The sequence below is a fragment of the Capricornis sumatraensis genome, chromosome 15, assembly GCF_032405125.1.
Source record: "Capricornis sumatraensis isolate serow.1 chromosome 15, serow.2, whole genome shotgun sequence".
Taxonomy (NCBI): domain Eukaryota; kingdom Metazoa; phylum Chordata; class Mammalia; order Artiodactyla; family Bovidae; genus Capricornis; species Capricornis sumatraensis.
Window position 1 is genome coordinate 33148104 of NC_091083.1, and position 17141 is coordinate 33165244.

Sequence of the window (17141 nt, forward strand, 5' to 3'; positions counted from 1 at the left end):
GGAAAGGAAATGCAAAGGAAAAAATACCAATTATATGAAAGTGTAGGTATCAGAAATGACTCACATTTTAAAACATATGTATTGAGATTTAATTCCCATAAAACTCATCCGTTTAATGCATACAGTCCAGTCCTTCTTAGTGTATTCACGCAAACATCACCACAATCTAAATTTAGAACATGTTCATTATTCCAAAGAAGTGTCGTGTCCTTGCTCTTTCAAATTTCTTTCAATGTTAAATGTTTTGGTGGTAAAGAATCAAAGTGTGAAGATGCAAAGCTTTGACACCTGCCATCATGGAAAAATTTTACATTGCTTGCAAAAAAGCCCACAAATATGTCATCAGGTCTTTAGTTTTTAATTTTATTAGTGACAAGGTAAATAGGTACATGAAAATCTTCACAGATTCTACACATATATTTAAATAAAACAAGAAAAGGGTTGAGTTCAAAGTAGTGGGGTTTCAGTGGGCAATTGGTCCATGTTGTTTATTTACTGTATAAAAATCTCCAAGTTTATAAAACTTGATTTGTCCATTTTTTCCCATGTCTTGAAAATCAGCTGCAAGTATTTCAAAAGATATATCTGAAGTATATAGATAGATTCTAAGAGAAGCAACAGCATATTATAAATGATGAAAGTGATTGGCTTTATATGATGAGAAGCAGATTTGCTCAGTGCATTTTTAGAATATTTTCCACATGGAGGGACACTCAAGGACTGAGGTGTTGAGGGTTCACCTGACCTCAGTGTGCATTGATGGCCCTCTTCAAACTGCCTATAGATAGCAGTGCCTGTCCTTCTAGATGGGGATCACTTTGGGCTGAGACTGTGAGGATGCTGTAGTTTGCCTTTGAAGTGCTCACACCTTGCTCTGTTCTGGATCCCAGCCTTGCTTCTGGCATCTCGCGCTTCCTCCAGGTGTCTGTATGACCTGACTTTGACTGTCCCAGCCCTGAGTTCCGAGTTCCTTTTTGAAGGTTAGCTTGAAAGACAACAGGTGTGTTTTCTCAGGGCTCTTTTGTGACCCCAAATCTTGAGGAGCTATTCTCTCTTGGCCAAAAGTCAGGCATGATGACAGGAGTTGGGGTGTCACTTTGGAGGCAGAGAGCCCTCCTTCCACTCATGTCAGAGATAGCCACTGCCTATAGAACAACTTCCACCCAGACAACAACCACCTAAGACCCCCCAAGGCTGACATGAGACCCTCAAACTCTTTGAAACATGTGCAGTTCTCACCCCCAAGTCAGCCACACATGCTGGGAGCCAGACTTCAGTTCCTGACAGCCTTGAAACTGCTACCATGACAGGATTTAATTCATGAGCAGGCAGAGTATGAACCGTTCAGTGTATTCACCCATGTGCCTTTGATTTGGTTTCCAAAGAAATTCTGCAGCTGGAGCCAGATGGCTGGTCTCCAGGTTAAGGCATGACCAAAAATGTAGTGTCTGTGAGTTTGGCTCATCTTTCGAATCAAGTGTGATTGTTGAAATTGGGACATAAATTTTTCAGCTGCTTAGAAAACTGAAGGATTGGGGTCTACTGGTTTTATCATACTTAATATTCAGGATATTAATTTAAAAAATAACTAATGCCAGTGTAAACATGCTTTTTGATACATAGGTCTATAAAATATTGCACATAAATATAAAATTTGTTCAGCACTTCTTCATAATAATTTTTCATTATTATTAAAAGGATACAGAGTTGTGCAGACTATATAAATTTGGCTGGTCTATTTTACTTAAAACGATACTGTTACATATGATTATGGATTATTTACAAGAGTTTTAAACATCAAGTTTCTGTGATGGTTAAATTCAAGATGATGGGAAAATAGCTTAAGTAAAAATTATTTTCCAAAGTCACGAACTATAACGATTAGCAGGAAAAATGAAAAGTAAAGTTGGAACAGGCAGTTCTAAATAAAATCCATAGGAATCTGTTTTCTAGGTTCATCACACATATGCCTAACTTTATGCTTCTTCTTATTTATGTTTAACGTGTCTTTTCTGTGAATGTAAGTTTGACGTATAGTAAAAAAGGTATTTAATCCCAAATTAAAATATTGCTATTCCCTCATAGATATTAAAAATAATATGCCTGCCCAAATTATTAAATTGCTTTTTTGTGAATGGACTCTAGAAATTTTACCATTATTTTTAAGTACCACTCAGGGTTGAAAGTCCCTTGAAATTTGTATATTGCTAATTAAGTTAATGGAAAGATGATTTTTTTTTTTGGTAAAAGTAGATATCAATGCAACTTTTTGCAAGGCTAAATTAAGCAGATGTGAGTCCCTGAAAGCATGAATAAAAGTAATTTCAGGTAGAAGTCATGAAAGTGAAACAGTCTTCTAATACCAATTCACTTTTCCTTAACCCTATCTAAATCCTAAGTCCTATTAAGTTATGTATTCTGCACAAAACAGACATCTCAGAGGGAAATTTGGTGAGTGATTTCAAAAACCAGCGAACCAAATCTTTAATTTCCAGATCCTCTAGAGTGTCAGCCTAGAGTCATGGAAAATAAATAAATAAATCGTTATTCTCGCTCACAAAGATGATCTCTGCCATTTCCAAGGCCCTTTCACAGTCCCAGCAGCATAGGCTGGTCTCCCTGAGCTGCAACGTCACTAGAAATGTGTCTTTTCCAGAGGGAGGTGTCAAATATTCCATTGTATACAGTAGTGTTGGAAGGTTTGGTCCGAGTTCACCTTCTAAAGTCCATCCTAACTCAGACACTGCATTTTCGAGACTTCAGACGGATTTACCTGGAAAGCAATCTCACATTCCCATACCCATTTCAAAGTGTTGGCCAAATACAGAAGGACTCAAGCCAAAGATATCTTCCACGGCTGCCCAGCGTTTCTGCAGTGTTGAGGAGGCTTCCTTTCCCCACAGGATCACCAGGACCCATGGAAACTTCTCCAGAGTACAGTATAGATGAGGTGATGACATGGCCCTCCCATGTCTGAGGACACTGGCAGGTGCAGGACAACCTGGGTTGAACCCTCATGATCCTTCTTTGCTTTGAACTGGAGTAGTATTGAAGTTGCTTTTGTCTTTGGCTTTCCTATTCATGCCTCAGGGGTTTTCTCATTGGTCAGCTGTTCCCGGTCATTCATATCATCCTGGGGTGGTCTTGCTCGGTCAAAGAATCCGCACTAGGGAAGACAGAAATGGGCCAGCCAGTCAGGTCATCCTGAGAATTCATGAAACCCCTCATTCTAAGAGTGTTCTCTTTGTCAGGACTTCCCTAGTGGTCCAGTGGTAAGACTTCACCTTCCAATGCAGGGGGTGCAGGTTTGATCCCTGGTCGGGGAGCTGAGATCCCACATGCCTCACGGCCAAAAAAACCAAAACATAAAACAGGCAACATTGTAACAAATTCAATAAAGATTTTTTAAATGGTCCACATAAAATATCTTAAAAAAAAACAAAACTTCCCCCCTTTTATATGTTGTCTAAGGAATCTGGTGCTCTGAGACTATAATCTGCTCAATTCTCCAAATTAGGAGGTGAGAGCAGTGTGTTGTTTACCTGCAGAGAGGAATTCATTGCCTATGCAGAGTGTCCACGTTCTTCCTTCCCTGCCTGTGGTGGTGGGAGAATGTTCTTTCTCTTTGAAAGATTTTTTGTTTTTGTTTTTTGATGTAGACCATTTTTTAAAGTCTTTTCTGAATTTATTACAATATTGTTTCTGTCTTATATTTTGGTTTTCTGTCTTCAAGGTATGTGAGATCTTAGCTCCCCGATCAGTGTTCCAGGCTGTACCCCCTGCATTGAAAGGGGAAATCTTAACCACTAGACCACCAGGGAAGTCCCAAGAATGTTCATTGTGTATAAACCACTTATAGACCTTGTATATTTTTCTGGGCTTACAGCAACCTGGCCCAAGGATTTTTTCTCTGCTTTTTTCTGCATGTTTCTGGAGCCGGCAGCAATGTGAATTCCTGACCAGGGGAACCAGATTCCTGAAGCATACTATGGGCTACGTAAAGATGGACTAAAGGAGGAGGTGGAGAGATGCTTGTCTCTCTCTCTGCACTTGGTGGAATATCTAGTACACGGAGGACAATTAGATGGGTCTTTTATTTCCATCTCAACAGCTTCATGAGCTGTCTCAACTTTCCAGAGATCAATCAGCAACTCGGGGAAGAGGTGATTCTTGAATCTTCACTCTCCTGAGTTTCGAATGAGGATTTGGTTTTGGAGAGTACAACTTTCCCTAGAAACCTAAAATCTTAATTCTTATTGTTTCTTAGGTTTGAAGCCCAATTCATTAGCTTTCACTTATAGCCATTGAGTCATCTTTCTCTTGTAGGACTAGTGCATTACTCTATCAATTGCTGCATACCATTGCATCATTTATGGATATAAAGTTACTATGAATAACAGACTAACACAGAAGTCTATTTCTAAAGATAGACTATGCGTTAGATCTGTGTGGGCTCAGGATGGCACAAAACTGCTGATGAAGATCAGAAAAGCCATTACTTAACTCAGGTTTTCTCAGTTTGTTAAGCATGTCTCATTTTGTTTAAAAATAAAAATACATTATGATTTTGGAGAATGACAACAATAGTACCAAACTAAGATGTACACTTCAGGAGTGATGGACAGGGAGGCCTGGTGTGCTGCAGTCCATGGGGTCGCAAAGAGTCAGACAGGACTGAGTGACTGAACTGAACTGAACTGAAGATGTGACTGGATTAATTGCTCTTATGATCATGTCACTGTGACATTGTTTCTATTTTGGAATGTAAAGCTCTGTGAAACTTGGCAGTCCTGTTGGTTTGGGGACCAGAAATTAATTCCCATTGCAGACTTTCAGCAAAAACTTCAGCTAAACACATGAAAGAGGAAGTTAAGGCTTCTTAATGGAGATGGACTAGTTGGAAAGATAAAAAAAAATCAAGTCCAAGAATATTAGAACATGCATAATCTATGTGGTGTCATTGAAAGCCCACATATCAACTAATTACTATATTAATTGCATCTGTGTAGTGCTTACAAAACTCTCAAGTATTGCTGATAGAATTGTGTCAACAAAAAGCTTAAGATCCTGATTAATTAAACAAGAAAGAGAAGTCTTCATCATAACATGATCACTCTAAGCATATTGGAAAGAAGATCATAGGTCTTTGTTAATAAATTCTAACTCTATATTTATTTATAAGAAATTGCAAGATAAAAGCAGCATTAAACACCCTCAATATTCTTAAATGTCAGTTACACAAGCATATTAAGTTTGCCAAAGCAAACAAGATCCAGCTTTCCCTTCAGGTCCCTGTGTTGGAAATTCCCAGATCATGCCTCTAGCTTTGGCTCTTTGAAATCCAAGGTATATCCTTTTAAATCCTCCCAGTGGCCTCTCTACTCAAAAAGGAAAAGAAAGCAAATACACTTACCTTCCATAAAGCCAAGGTTAAAATGGCCAGAACCAATAATCCAAGAAGTATTGCTAGTATTATTACCCATAATGGAATTGAGAAGGAAACATTTGGGGTGGCCCAAATAACCGATGTTTTAATCTGGAATGGAAAATAAAAGAAATGAGTTCAAATTTAAAAACTATTCAGTGAAATAAAGCAGTTCAGTTCAGTTCAGTCGCTCAGTCATGTTTGATTCTTTGCGAGTCCATGAACCGCAGCATGCCAGGCCTCCCTGTCCATCACCAACTCTCAGAGTCCACCCAAACCCATGTCCATTGAGTCAGTGATGCCATCCAACCATCTCATCCTCTGTTGTCCCCTTCTCCTCCTGCCCTCAATCTTTCCCAGCATCAGGGTCTTTTCAAATGAGTCAGCTCTTCACATCAGGTAGCCAAAGTATTGGAGTTTCAGCTAGTATAGTAAATACTAGTATATATATATATATAATATAGTATAATAAAAAATAAAGCAGTAACTACCAATATAACATTGGGGGCAGTGGGTACTTCTGAAAGGATCCATACATTAGCTGGTCACCCTGGGGGAAGATTTGAGAGTTTACAGCACTTGAACTTGGAATCTTAACCATTAACACATTCTCAGGCTTCTCAAGTTGGATGTAAGTCCAACTACAGACACTTGGTGGGTGTTTGGTTTACACCAACCCAGAAAGCCTAGAATAGAATTGAGGTGGAGCACAAAGCAACAGGGTGGAAAGGAATGACCTTGAATTGGGATGGACCTTTTTATGGCAAAGTAAACCCAACAAAAAGCCAAGTCCGTCCACACATTTCTCCACAGAACTGAGCTCACCTCACTGAGAAGTGAACTTGCAAACAACCTACTGGACATGCAAGTGGGTAGACATCACCTAAGTCCCGATTTTACAGATGAGAAAATTGAGTCTCAGGGGGCTAAGTGATCCACAGATCTAATCAGTGTCACCACCTCTTTAGCCCTAGGCTCTGTCTCTGTGTCCTATCAAGGAAGAGACCATTGTTGCTCTACTAATACAGTCATGTAAGACTAACCATCTCCCATTTCATGAAAGTAACTGTAGTCATTGACGCGAGCATTAATTGTCTCAGTGTGCTGAGGCTGCTTTCGGTCTTAAATCCCATTTTCAGTTGCTGTTGGACCTCACTGAATGCCCCACTGTTGCAAGGAAACTTGGAGGAGAAAAGAGACCTTTCCAGCAGGACTGCATGCTCTGTATGTGTGAACCACCCCTGCCTCCCATGTAGGCAGGAGAAGCTCTCCTATCACTTGCAGGCATAGCCTCTGGAGACATCCAAACAAAAAAAAATAAAACAAGCAGAGACCCAGCCCTGCCGCTCACCCCCTCTGTCAAAGAAAAGAGAAAGAAAAATATTCTTGAATTTAGAATGTTATTCACCAAAGCAGGATTATTTGGTTTTAGAGAGAAGTAAGCATCACCCTTACTTCTGGGGGTTTCCCAGTGGCTCAGTGGGTAAAGAATCTGCCTTTAATGCATTAGATGCAGGAGATGCTGGTTCATTCCCTGTGTTGGGAAGATCTCTGGAGGAGGGCATGGCAACTCACTTCTATATTCTTGCCTGGGAAATCCCATGGACAGAGGAGCCTGACGGGCTATAGTCCATAGGGCTGCAAAGAGTCAGACATGACTGAAGAGACTGAGCATGCACACACGCAAGCATCACCTCGGTTAAGCTGGTCCACATGTTCCTTGTTTTAACTGTGCTGGTTGAAAGAATCCTGAGCCCCTCCTGACTCCCATACAGAAACTCTGGGCCATGCTTCTCTAACCCACCAGGAGTTGAGGGTGAACTCAGGGTGGGTTGGTGGCTCTGGTGTTCCCATGGCTGGAAACCTTGGTGTTTTCATAGCCTGTGCCCTAGTGCTGGGTCCTGCCTCTGCTCACATCTTTCCTTCTGCCTTCTTAACTAGATCTGAGCATCCTGCATGTGCTGTTCCTAACCGGCCAAGGTTTTTATAACTCCTTCATTTTGGTCCATGTCCCCTGTGCAGCAGACATCCTGATGACTTAATTCACTTGATCCTCCGCCCCAAATATCACTTACATCCAGGTTACACAATGACGTTGATGATAGTGAAGCTGTTAGTGATTCCATGTGGTCAGGAATGCCAGGGACCTGACCAATGCTTTCAGTGAGAGAAAGGCCGGTGTAACCTACTTGCCCTTTTACCTTCCTTCTTGCTTCCCTTGCTGGCACTGCCCTTATTCGTCCAGCATATAGAAGAGAAGTGCAACATTCCATGACCACGATGGGGTCACACTCTCTGTACTTGCCACAGTTTAAAAACAGAACACACGGTACATGCTCTGATGAAATGGACTGGAAAGACTCAAAGCATTATTATGCCAGTTGGATTCTGCTACCCAAGTAATTCCCTCTGAAGTGATCCTCTGCACAATATGGCCACATGAGTCAGTGGAGGACGAAATCACTTCCGGATCATTTCTCTTCACATCTCTCTCCCTTGGTGAATTACACTGGATAACGTGTGAAATCAGTGCTCAATCCTGCATCTTATGGTCCTCACAGAAAGAGCATGAAGTGATCATTTTAAATGACCCAAGGGACTTCCCTGGTGGTCCAGTGGCTAGGACTTTGTGCTCCCAGTGTAAGGGGCCTGGGTTTGATTTCTGGTCAGGGAACTAGCTCCCATATGCTGCAACTAAGAGCTCTCATGATTCAACAAAGGCTTGGCACAGCCAAATAAATAAAAATAAAATGACCCTAATATTACTGGAAGCAGACCAGTACAGTTTTAATAATGAGAATTTCAGAATTTTGGAACTGTCAAGGGTAGTAGTGGTCACGCACTCATAAGCCAGATACAATGACCTAGAAAAGAGAAAATCTGAAGCCACGGGCAATTCTGAGGTTTCTTGTAACTGTTTCTTCCCCTGAAGCTCTAAGTTCACTGAAGAAACAACGTAGTTTGGGTCTGTATTTTGTGCATGTGTTAGAGACAACCAAAATTGACTAATATGTAATTTAGGAAGACAGACAACAATACTTTTCCATGTTCCCTTTCTAGTTGACCTAATTAATATCTGAAGGTACCTCCCTATGTTTTATTATAACATAGGAAACAGTTCTAGTTTTGTAAGCTAAAAAAAGCTAAACTAAAGGAGTTGAAATAAGGGCCATAGACCATAGACTGTTCAAATTGTTGGTTTAATAAAAAGAAATGGAAGAACAGCTACTGAGTTTTTCCTGGGTTTCTTTGCCACTTGGATATTACAGTTTTTTTTTTTTTTTTCCCAAACAGGGACAGTTTTATATCTTCATTTCCAATTTGTGTGTCTTTTAAATCTTTTTAAAAAATGGGAATATATCTACCTAAAGAAACTAAAGACCTATATATAGAAAACTATAAAACACTGATGAAAGAAATCAAAGAGGACAGTAATAGATGGAGAAATATACCATGTTCATTGATCGGAAGAATCAATATAGTGAAAATGAGTATACTACCCAAAGCAATCTACAGATTCAATCCAATCCCTATCAAGCTACCAGCAGTATTTTTCACAGAACTAGAACAAATAATTTCAAGATTTGTATGGAAATACAAAAAACCTTGAATAGCCAAAGCAATCTTGACAAAGAAGAATGGAACTGGAGGAATCAACCTGCCTGACTTCAGGCTCTACTACAAAGCCACAGTCATCAAGATAGTATGGTACTGACACAAAGACAGAAATATAGATCAATGAAACAAAATAGAAAGCCCAGAGATAAATCCACACACATATGGACACCTTATCTTTGACAAAGGAGGCAAGAATATACAATGGAGTAAAGACAATCTCTTTAATAAGTGGTGCTGGGAAAACTAGTCAACCACTTGTGAAAGAATGAAGCTAGATCACTTTCTAACACCATACACAAAAATAAGCTCAAAATGGATTAAAGATCTAAACATAAGACCAGAAACTATAAAACTCCTAGAGGAGAACATAGGCAAAACACTCCCTGACATAAATCACAGCAGGATCCTCTATGATCCACCTCCCAGAATACTGGAAATAAAAGCAAAAATAAACAAATGGGATCTAATTAAAATTAAAAGCTTCTGCACAACAAAGGAAACTATAAGCAAAGTGAAAAGAGAGCCTTCTGAATGGGAGAAAATAATAGCAAATGAAGCAACTGAGAAACAACTAATCTCAAAAATATACAAGCAACTTATGCAGCTCAATTCCAGAAAAATAAATGACCCAATCAAAAAATGGACCAAAGAACTAAACAGACATTTCTCCGAAGAAGACATACAGATGGCTAACAAACACATGAAAAGATGCTCAATGTCACTCATTATTAGAGAAATGCAAATCAAGACCACAATGAGGTACCACTTCACACCAGTCAGAATGGCTGCGATCCAAAAGTCTGCAAGCAATAAATGCTGGAGAGGGTGTGGAGAAAAGGGAACCCTCTTACACTGTTGGTGGGAATGCAAACTAGTCCAGCCACTATGGAGAACAGTGTGTAGATTCCTTAAAAAATTGCAAATAGAATTGCCTTATGACCAACCACAATCCCACTGCTGGGCGTACACACTGAGGAAACCAGAATAGAAAGAGACACATGTGCCCCAATGTTCATTGCAGCACTGTTTACAATAGCCAGGACATGGAAACAACCTAGATGTCCATCAGCAGATGAATGGATAAGAAAGCTGTGGTATATATACACAATGGAGTATTACTCAGCTATTAAAAAGAATACATTTGAATCAGTTCTAATGAGATGGATGAAACTGGAGCTGATTATACAGAGTGAAGTAAGCCAGAAAGAAAAACACCAATACAGTATACTAACACATATATATGGAATTTAGAAAGATGGTAATGATGACCCTGTATGCAAGACAGCAAAAGAGACACAGATGTGTAGAGCAGACTTTTGGACTCTGAGGGAGAGGGAGAGGGAGAGGGTGGGATGATTTGGGAGAATGGCATTGAAACATGTATACTATCATGTAAGAAACGAATCACCAGTCTATGTTCGATGCAGGATGCGGGATGCTTGGGGCTGGTGCATGGGGATGATCCGGAGGGATGATGTGGGGTGGGAGGTGGGAGGGGGGTTCATGTTTGGGAGCTCATGTACACCCGTGGTGGATTCATGTCCATGTATGCCAAAACCAATACAGTATTGTAAAGTAAAATAAAGTAAAAATAAAAATTTAAATTAAAAAAAATTAAAAAAAAGCCCACTTCTTAATAAATGGATTGTAGGGGACAACTGATTTTTGGATATAGGAACTGGGTGGAGAGTGGTACTGCAGGTTTTGATGTATCATCTGTGAAACTGGTCCATCTGTAGAAACAAGCAGTGGAAGTCACTCATAAAGATCTAATAATGATATCTGAAGGATTTTTCACAGCAGTGATGGAAAAGTACCAATAAAACATGAAACTGGATAGGATATGCTTATTAGGGTCTCTAGAAGCAGAAAACAGCTTTATCAGGTATAATTACAAAACCTACTGGCTTTTTGTCTGCATTCAGTTCCAAAGATTCTGACAAAAGTCTTTAAACAGTCTCAGAGTAGATAGATGATAACTGCTATCCTCATCCATTCCAAAATCTGAAATTCTCATCACCAAAACTGTTGTCAGTTTGCTCCTGGCAACATTATTTTTATTTGAAAAATGCCATTTCGCATCCTTTCTGTGAGCACTTTCAATGCAAGGATTAAGCATGTCATATATATTCACTGCCTGTAACTAAGAGGAAGGGACTTCAGTTTTAGAGGAAGACAAGCTCAGTGACTTTGCTCCCTCACCTGCATTCCACTCTCCTAACCTGCTGCCTTTAAGGTGTCTACATGGCACAGAGGCTGCCCGATCTTCTTGATCTTAACTGGGGCTCCTCTGTCCATGGAGTTCTCCAGGCAAGAATACTGGAGTGGGTTGTCATTCTCTTCTCCAGGGGAATCTTCCCCACCAAGGGACTGAACCCGGGTCTCCTGCATTGCAGGCAGATTCTTTACCATGTGAACCACCAGGGAAGCCCCTAAACCAGGGAAGCTGCAGAGAACTTCTGTTGCCCCTGGTGGCTTCCAGGTTTTTCACTACATAGTTGAGAAGCCGCTAGACTAGGGACAGTAAAAATACAAACAACAATGGTGCCCTGAAGCATTTCTTCAGATTTCCAGGCCTAAGGAGCTAGATGGCTGTTGCTAGAAAAGGGTGGATGTATCACATCATTGCAAGAGTCATCCAGGTCTTGAAAAGAGAGGTCTTTCTGAGAACACATTGGTTAGGAAGTCAGGAGACATGTTCAGGTCTGTAAAATGGAAACGGGGCATTTCCTCTGCAAGTGGAAACAGATAAAGCCAAGCTTTTCCTGAAACTCAGTACTCTGTATAGACAAGAAACTTGAACCCTACAAGCAGGTTTAAGAGAAAAGACTTAATTGATCACTTTTATAAGGCCAATGTTTATTTAAATTTGTTTTAGTCCTGTAGAAACCGTAGGATGGTTTAGGGGAAGCTTGGCCAAGAGATAACATGTTGAAAAATACCCAAACTCTGTTATTTCTAATGTTTATATTTGTCTGGCAGCTCATTTTGACAAACCCACAAGCAGCTTATCTATTGGATAATAAATATGAGAAAAACAGGTCTTAATTTATACAGTTTCTAATTACTAAACATTGAGTTATAGTAAGAAATTTTCATTCATTTCAAATAAGATTTATTAAACATCCATATTCTCTGAAGTTCTATAGGTATTACCAACAGCTCCAAAGGGGAACCTTCTATGACTCTGCTATAGATCAGTGTTGTCCAACAGAAATATAAGGCAAATGACGTACATCATTTAAGTTTTGACATAGTCAAATTGAAAAGAGTAAAAAGAAACATGGGGCATAAATTTTAACAATATATTTTATTTAACACTAAACATCAAAATTATTATTCAAAGTATAACTGATATAAAAATATTATTCCTCTTTTCTTTTTACTAAGTCTCCAAAGTCCAGTGTTTATTTTACACTTGTAGAAAGTGACAACCATGAGATTTCAATGATTAAAGTGAAATGTTGTCTTACCCCAAAAATAAACTGCATTAAAGAAAAAAAAAATACCTTATACTGCTATAGTTTTAAGTTTACATTTAAGTAAGTTAAAATGAAGTAAAACAACTTCAGTTCTTCAGTCACTCCACCCACATCTCAGGTCCTCACCATCCATGGTAATGTGGCGAGTGGGTACCATATTGAATTGCACAGCTTGACAACTTTTGTATAATTTCACACAGTAGTGTGATAAGCCAAATTACCCAAGACCCTCTTTATTTATTCATCAAGAAGGTGGTCCCAAGGCCAATAATGAGGTGTATTTAAGACTAAAGCTTTACTTTAAGAACTTGGGTTTTGGCTACATATTTCAACTGCTTTAAGAAAGGTTCATATTGAGCAACTTAAGTACTTAAAACATAGGGAGAAAAATTCAATTACATGCAAACTAATCAACAAAATGTTTTTCATTTTTTAATGTACCAAGAACCTGTAGCTATTTTTAAAAATAGTATAAAATTTTAACACTCCACTTATATAACTATCTGTAATTTTAGGAAGTAGGGTGCATGAATCATAAGCAGTTCAGATGTTCTTAAAGTGATGTTAAGTAGGGAACATTTAATCTTACCTTCATCATGTCGTAAATCTTGTTGTTCTTTATTATGGTGGAAAGACCATAAATAAATCTTTAATATGCCTACATTTTATCACTGACATTTATGATATGTTTTTGTATATTTTGAAAAAATACCAAGGTAGAAGAAAAAACTCCCTCGGATTTGCAATGGTAATTAATGTTGACATCTGTATTTATGCATCTCAAAATCTTGTGTAAACATACTTCAGTGGGGTCACGAGAATGCTTTATATGAATGTACCAAGACACTCTACCGACAGTGCCATTTAGAATAAAATAATAACATGAAGCGGACAAGCTGAACATACATTTTAACAAAATTCAAACAGCCCTTATGAGATAAGAAGTTCCAGTGATAGATTTGAACTCCAGATAATTGTTTAATATCACAGTTCCATTTTAAGATCCTAAAGTTTTGCTAACAATTCAAAAAAGTCAAACGGACTCCAAATTTGCATGTGATTTCTTAATTAAGGATCACTGAAATATTTTATAATAACTGTCTTTGTTGAACTATGGTGTTGGAGAAGACTCTTGAGAGTACCTTGGGCTGGAAAGAGATCAAACTGGTCAATCCTGAAGGAAATCAGTCCTGAACTGGAAGGACTGATGCCGAAGCTCCAATACTTCGGCCACCTGATGAGAAGAACTGACTCATTGGAAAAGACCCTGACGCTGGGAAAGATTGAAGGCAGGAGGAGAAGGGGATGATAGAGGATGAGATGGTTGGATGGCATCACTAATTCGATGGACATGAGTTTGAGCAAGCTCCGGGAATTGGTGATGGACAGGGAAGCCTGGCGTGCTGCAGTCCATGGGGTCACAAAGAGTCAGACATGACTGAGTCACTGAACTGAACTGAACTTCGAGTTACATGAGACAATCATAAGCTCTTCTAGATGTAAATTATGGAATTTGGCTTTAGTCACATAATACAAACACCAAAGTTTATGAATAGGCAAAAAAAGTGTTCCAATAACTGAATAATTTTTTCTGCTGTAACGATACTGCATTTAGGCATAGCCCCTCTCATCATGCAACCTTTCCCTTGCTTCTGAACATGAAAAGTGTCACGTGGCATGGAGAGTTCATTTGTTACAAACCCAGACACTATTCAAGTAGCAGCTGGGGATTACTATTTTTTTCAATATGCAAAACTTATCTAGGGCTCAAGAAATGGCTGCGTTATGACCACGCTGAGAAGGAAGCACAAGCAGACTCCTCATCACCTATAAGGAACTAGGAAAACAAGCAAATATTCTTGTCTTATTACCAAGGAAGGAACCGAGACCCTTTCCCCAATGGCAGACTGCGGACTGGAGCTCTGAAGATCCTCCAACACCTCGTCCAACTGATTCTGCTATCTAGAAGTACTTCTCTCCTGCTGGGTCCATTTCAAGATAAGGATGAGAACTCACTCTAAAACACATCTGCTGGTTCCAAGCACAGTCCTCTCAAACCAAGCCTGTAGGGCATAGCTACCTACTGGCCACATCTCCTTCAGGCAGTCAGAGACTCGGGGACCTAAAAGGTTTTCCCATAACCTCTCCACAAATGATGCAGTAAATCATCTACATCAGATAACAAGACTTTTTCAAAGCTGCAGGAACAAGGGTGGTGGTGGGGGAGGCTAGCCTGTATCTCATCATCCTGTGAATCTTTTGAGATGAGTTGAGAACAGCAGGCTAGCACCTGTGGCCAGGACAGAAAGACACGATCCTGTGGATGCAACCGACTGTCACATATGTTTCTGTTATGGAGCATGTGCTCAGATAAAACAAAGGACCCACATTTATCTCCCTTGGAGTTACAAGCCTTTGAACCTCCTTGGATGAATATTCTATATTAAAAATCCAAAGCCTCTGTCTTCTAGGTTGAACATAAATTCAAACTCTGGCAGACATCTCGTGAGAGAAAGAGAGTCGTGCTAAGTGGAGAAAGATGTGTAGTGCTTGCTTTAAACACCACCAAAGTCTACTGAGATATTTTGAATCTATGGATGCTTCTAATTGGGCTTATTGAACTTTGCCAGAGAGGGCAGGACATTTTGGGAAGGTTACTATTATCAACACCTAAGACTTATCTCGTTTTAGGTAAAATACTGAAGCTTTTTGTATATAATGTAAATACTCTTCTTAACAATGCTTACAGGTAAATGTGGTTAAGGGCATCAGCAAGGTACACAGAGTGATCTCCTGAAGGTTTCCACTTAGAGCCAAATGGAGCCAGGGTGAAGCCTGCAATGAACCTGTTCTGGAATCTGCGGATTTTCTTTTACACTGCTTGCCTGGGTCAGAGGTGCCCAATGCCAGTTTCACTGCAGAAGCCTCACTTGTAGAGCCTCTAAAGCACAGTGCCAGGGGCCCATGCCAGACTCACTCAATTTTGATATTTTGGATAGGGTCTTAACGTGTATGGAGCTTCTTAGATGGCTCAGTTGTAAAGAATACACTTGTCAATGCAGGAGACGTAAGAGACTCGGGTTCAATCCCTGGGATGGGAAGATCCTCTGGAGGAAATGGCAATCCACCTCCGGAAATCCCATGGACAGAGGACCCTGGTGGGCTAGCATCCGAGGGGTTGCAAAGAGTTGGATACAATTTAGCAACTGAGCACATAGCATGTATAAACCTTTAAAGTCATATGAATGGTGATTCTTTGCATGCTCAGGGTTGGAAATCACTAATCAATGGATGAATTTCAATTACTAAAAGTAGATTAGGCTGGAAAGAGTAATAGCTCCATTTTAAGACCTAGGCTGATGAGAAATTACGAGAGTGGTGACCTCTACACCATGCAAAGCAACCCTCCTCAAAGATGACAGTGTACCTGCTACCCTGATGATTCTGACTCAGCAGGTCTGGGGTGAGGTCTGTTTCTGAATTTTGAACAATTTCTGAGGTGTTACTGATGCTGCTGGTCTGCAAAAACATATTTTGAGTGACAAAGACCTGGGGACCAGAATCCAAGTCGAGGTTGTAAATATCTATGAAGAGACCAAGAGATGAAGGTTGAAATCTCAGTATTTGAATCCTGACCTAGAGTTCTGGCTGTGGTCATATTCACTGTAAAGGCAGCGTTTCAGTGATGGGGCCTGCTCATTCCCTGTTACTCACCCTCCTCTCTGCTCTGCATGGCCTTGCCAGGTTGCTGAGGATGCCAGCAGTTGTGCTGTGACAGATATCTGGGTATCAGTAATGTTCCTTAGTGACTCAGTGGTACAGAATCTGCCTGCCAATGCAGGAGACATGGGTTCAATCCCTGGGTCTGGAAGATCTCCTGGAGAAGGAAATGGCAACCACTCCAGTATAATCCCATGGATAGAGGAGCCTGGCAGGCTACAGTCCATGGGGTCTCAAGAGTCAGACATGACCTTGTGATTGATTTAACGTTTAATAGCTTCAATTCAGATGATGCTCCTGGTGTACTTTTCTTCCAGGTAATACTGGTCTTTGCTGTGTGGGTATGGGTGTGTGCGTGTGTGCATGTGTTAGTCGCTCAGTCATGCCCAACTCTTGCGACTCCTGGTCTGTGGCCTGCCAGGCTGCTCTGTCCCCATGGATTTTTCCAGGCAAGAATACTGGAACGAATAGCCATTCCCTTTTCCAGGGGATCTTCCCAACCCAGGGAATGAACCCAGGTCTCCCGCAATGTAGGTAAATTCTTTACAGTCTCAGCCACCAGGGAAGCCTGGTCTTTGTTTAGAAAGGAGAAATCACTGTCCATACAGCTGGTCTGTGGCAACTGTCCCTAAAGAAGACAGTCTTCTCTTCTCACCTTACTCACCAGGCTGTCTTTAAAATTAGCAATAAGTATGATTTCATTATGATCATAATTAGTATCTGAACTTCTTTTAAACAAAAGAGACTAATTAAAAAATGGTATTAGTCCTGCCCTGTGATTTTTTTTTTAGTGGGGTGGAGTAGAAATTTACATTGAAGGTTTAAAAATATGATCAAAGGACACTGAAGAATTTCCAGATTAAAATAAGAAAACAGTAGTCTTAAGAGGGAAAGTT

The 17141-nt window shown here is 40.0% G+C and overlaps 1 protein-coding gene across 1 annotated transcript in view; it reads right to left on the minus strand.

Moving 5' to 3' along the window:
• Nucleotides 1–384: 384 nt before the first annotated feature.
• Nucleotides 385–17141, minus strand: part of ITGA8 (integrin subunit alpha 8) — a 195973-nt gene continuing 179216 nt past the window's right edge. Inside the window, exons 29-30 of the mRNA XM_068986916.1 lie at nt 5414–5536; nt 385–3166 (exon numbers count right to left, since the gene is read on the minus strand). Coding sequence (XP_068843017.1) covers nt 3080–3166; nt 5414–5536 — 210 coding nt within the window. The 3' untranslated portion in view covers nt 385–3079. The remainder of the gene's footprint in view (nt 3167–5413; nt 5537–17141) is intronic.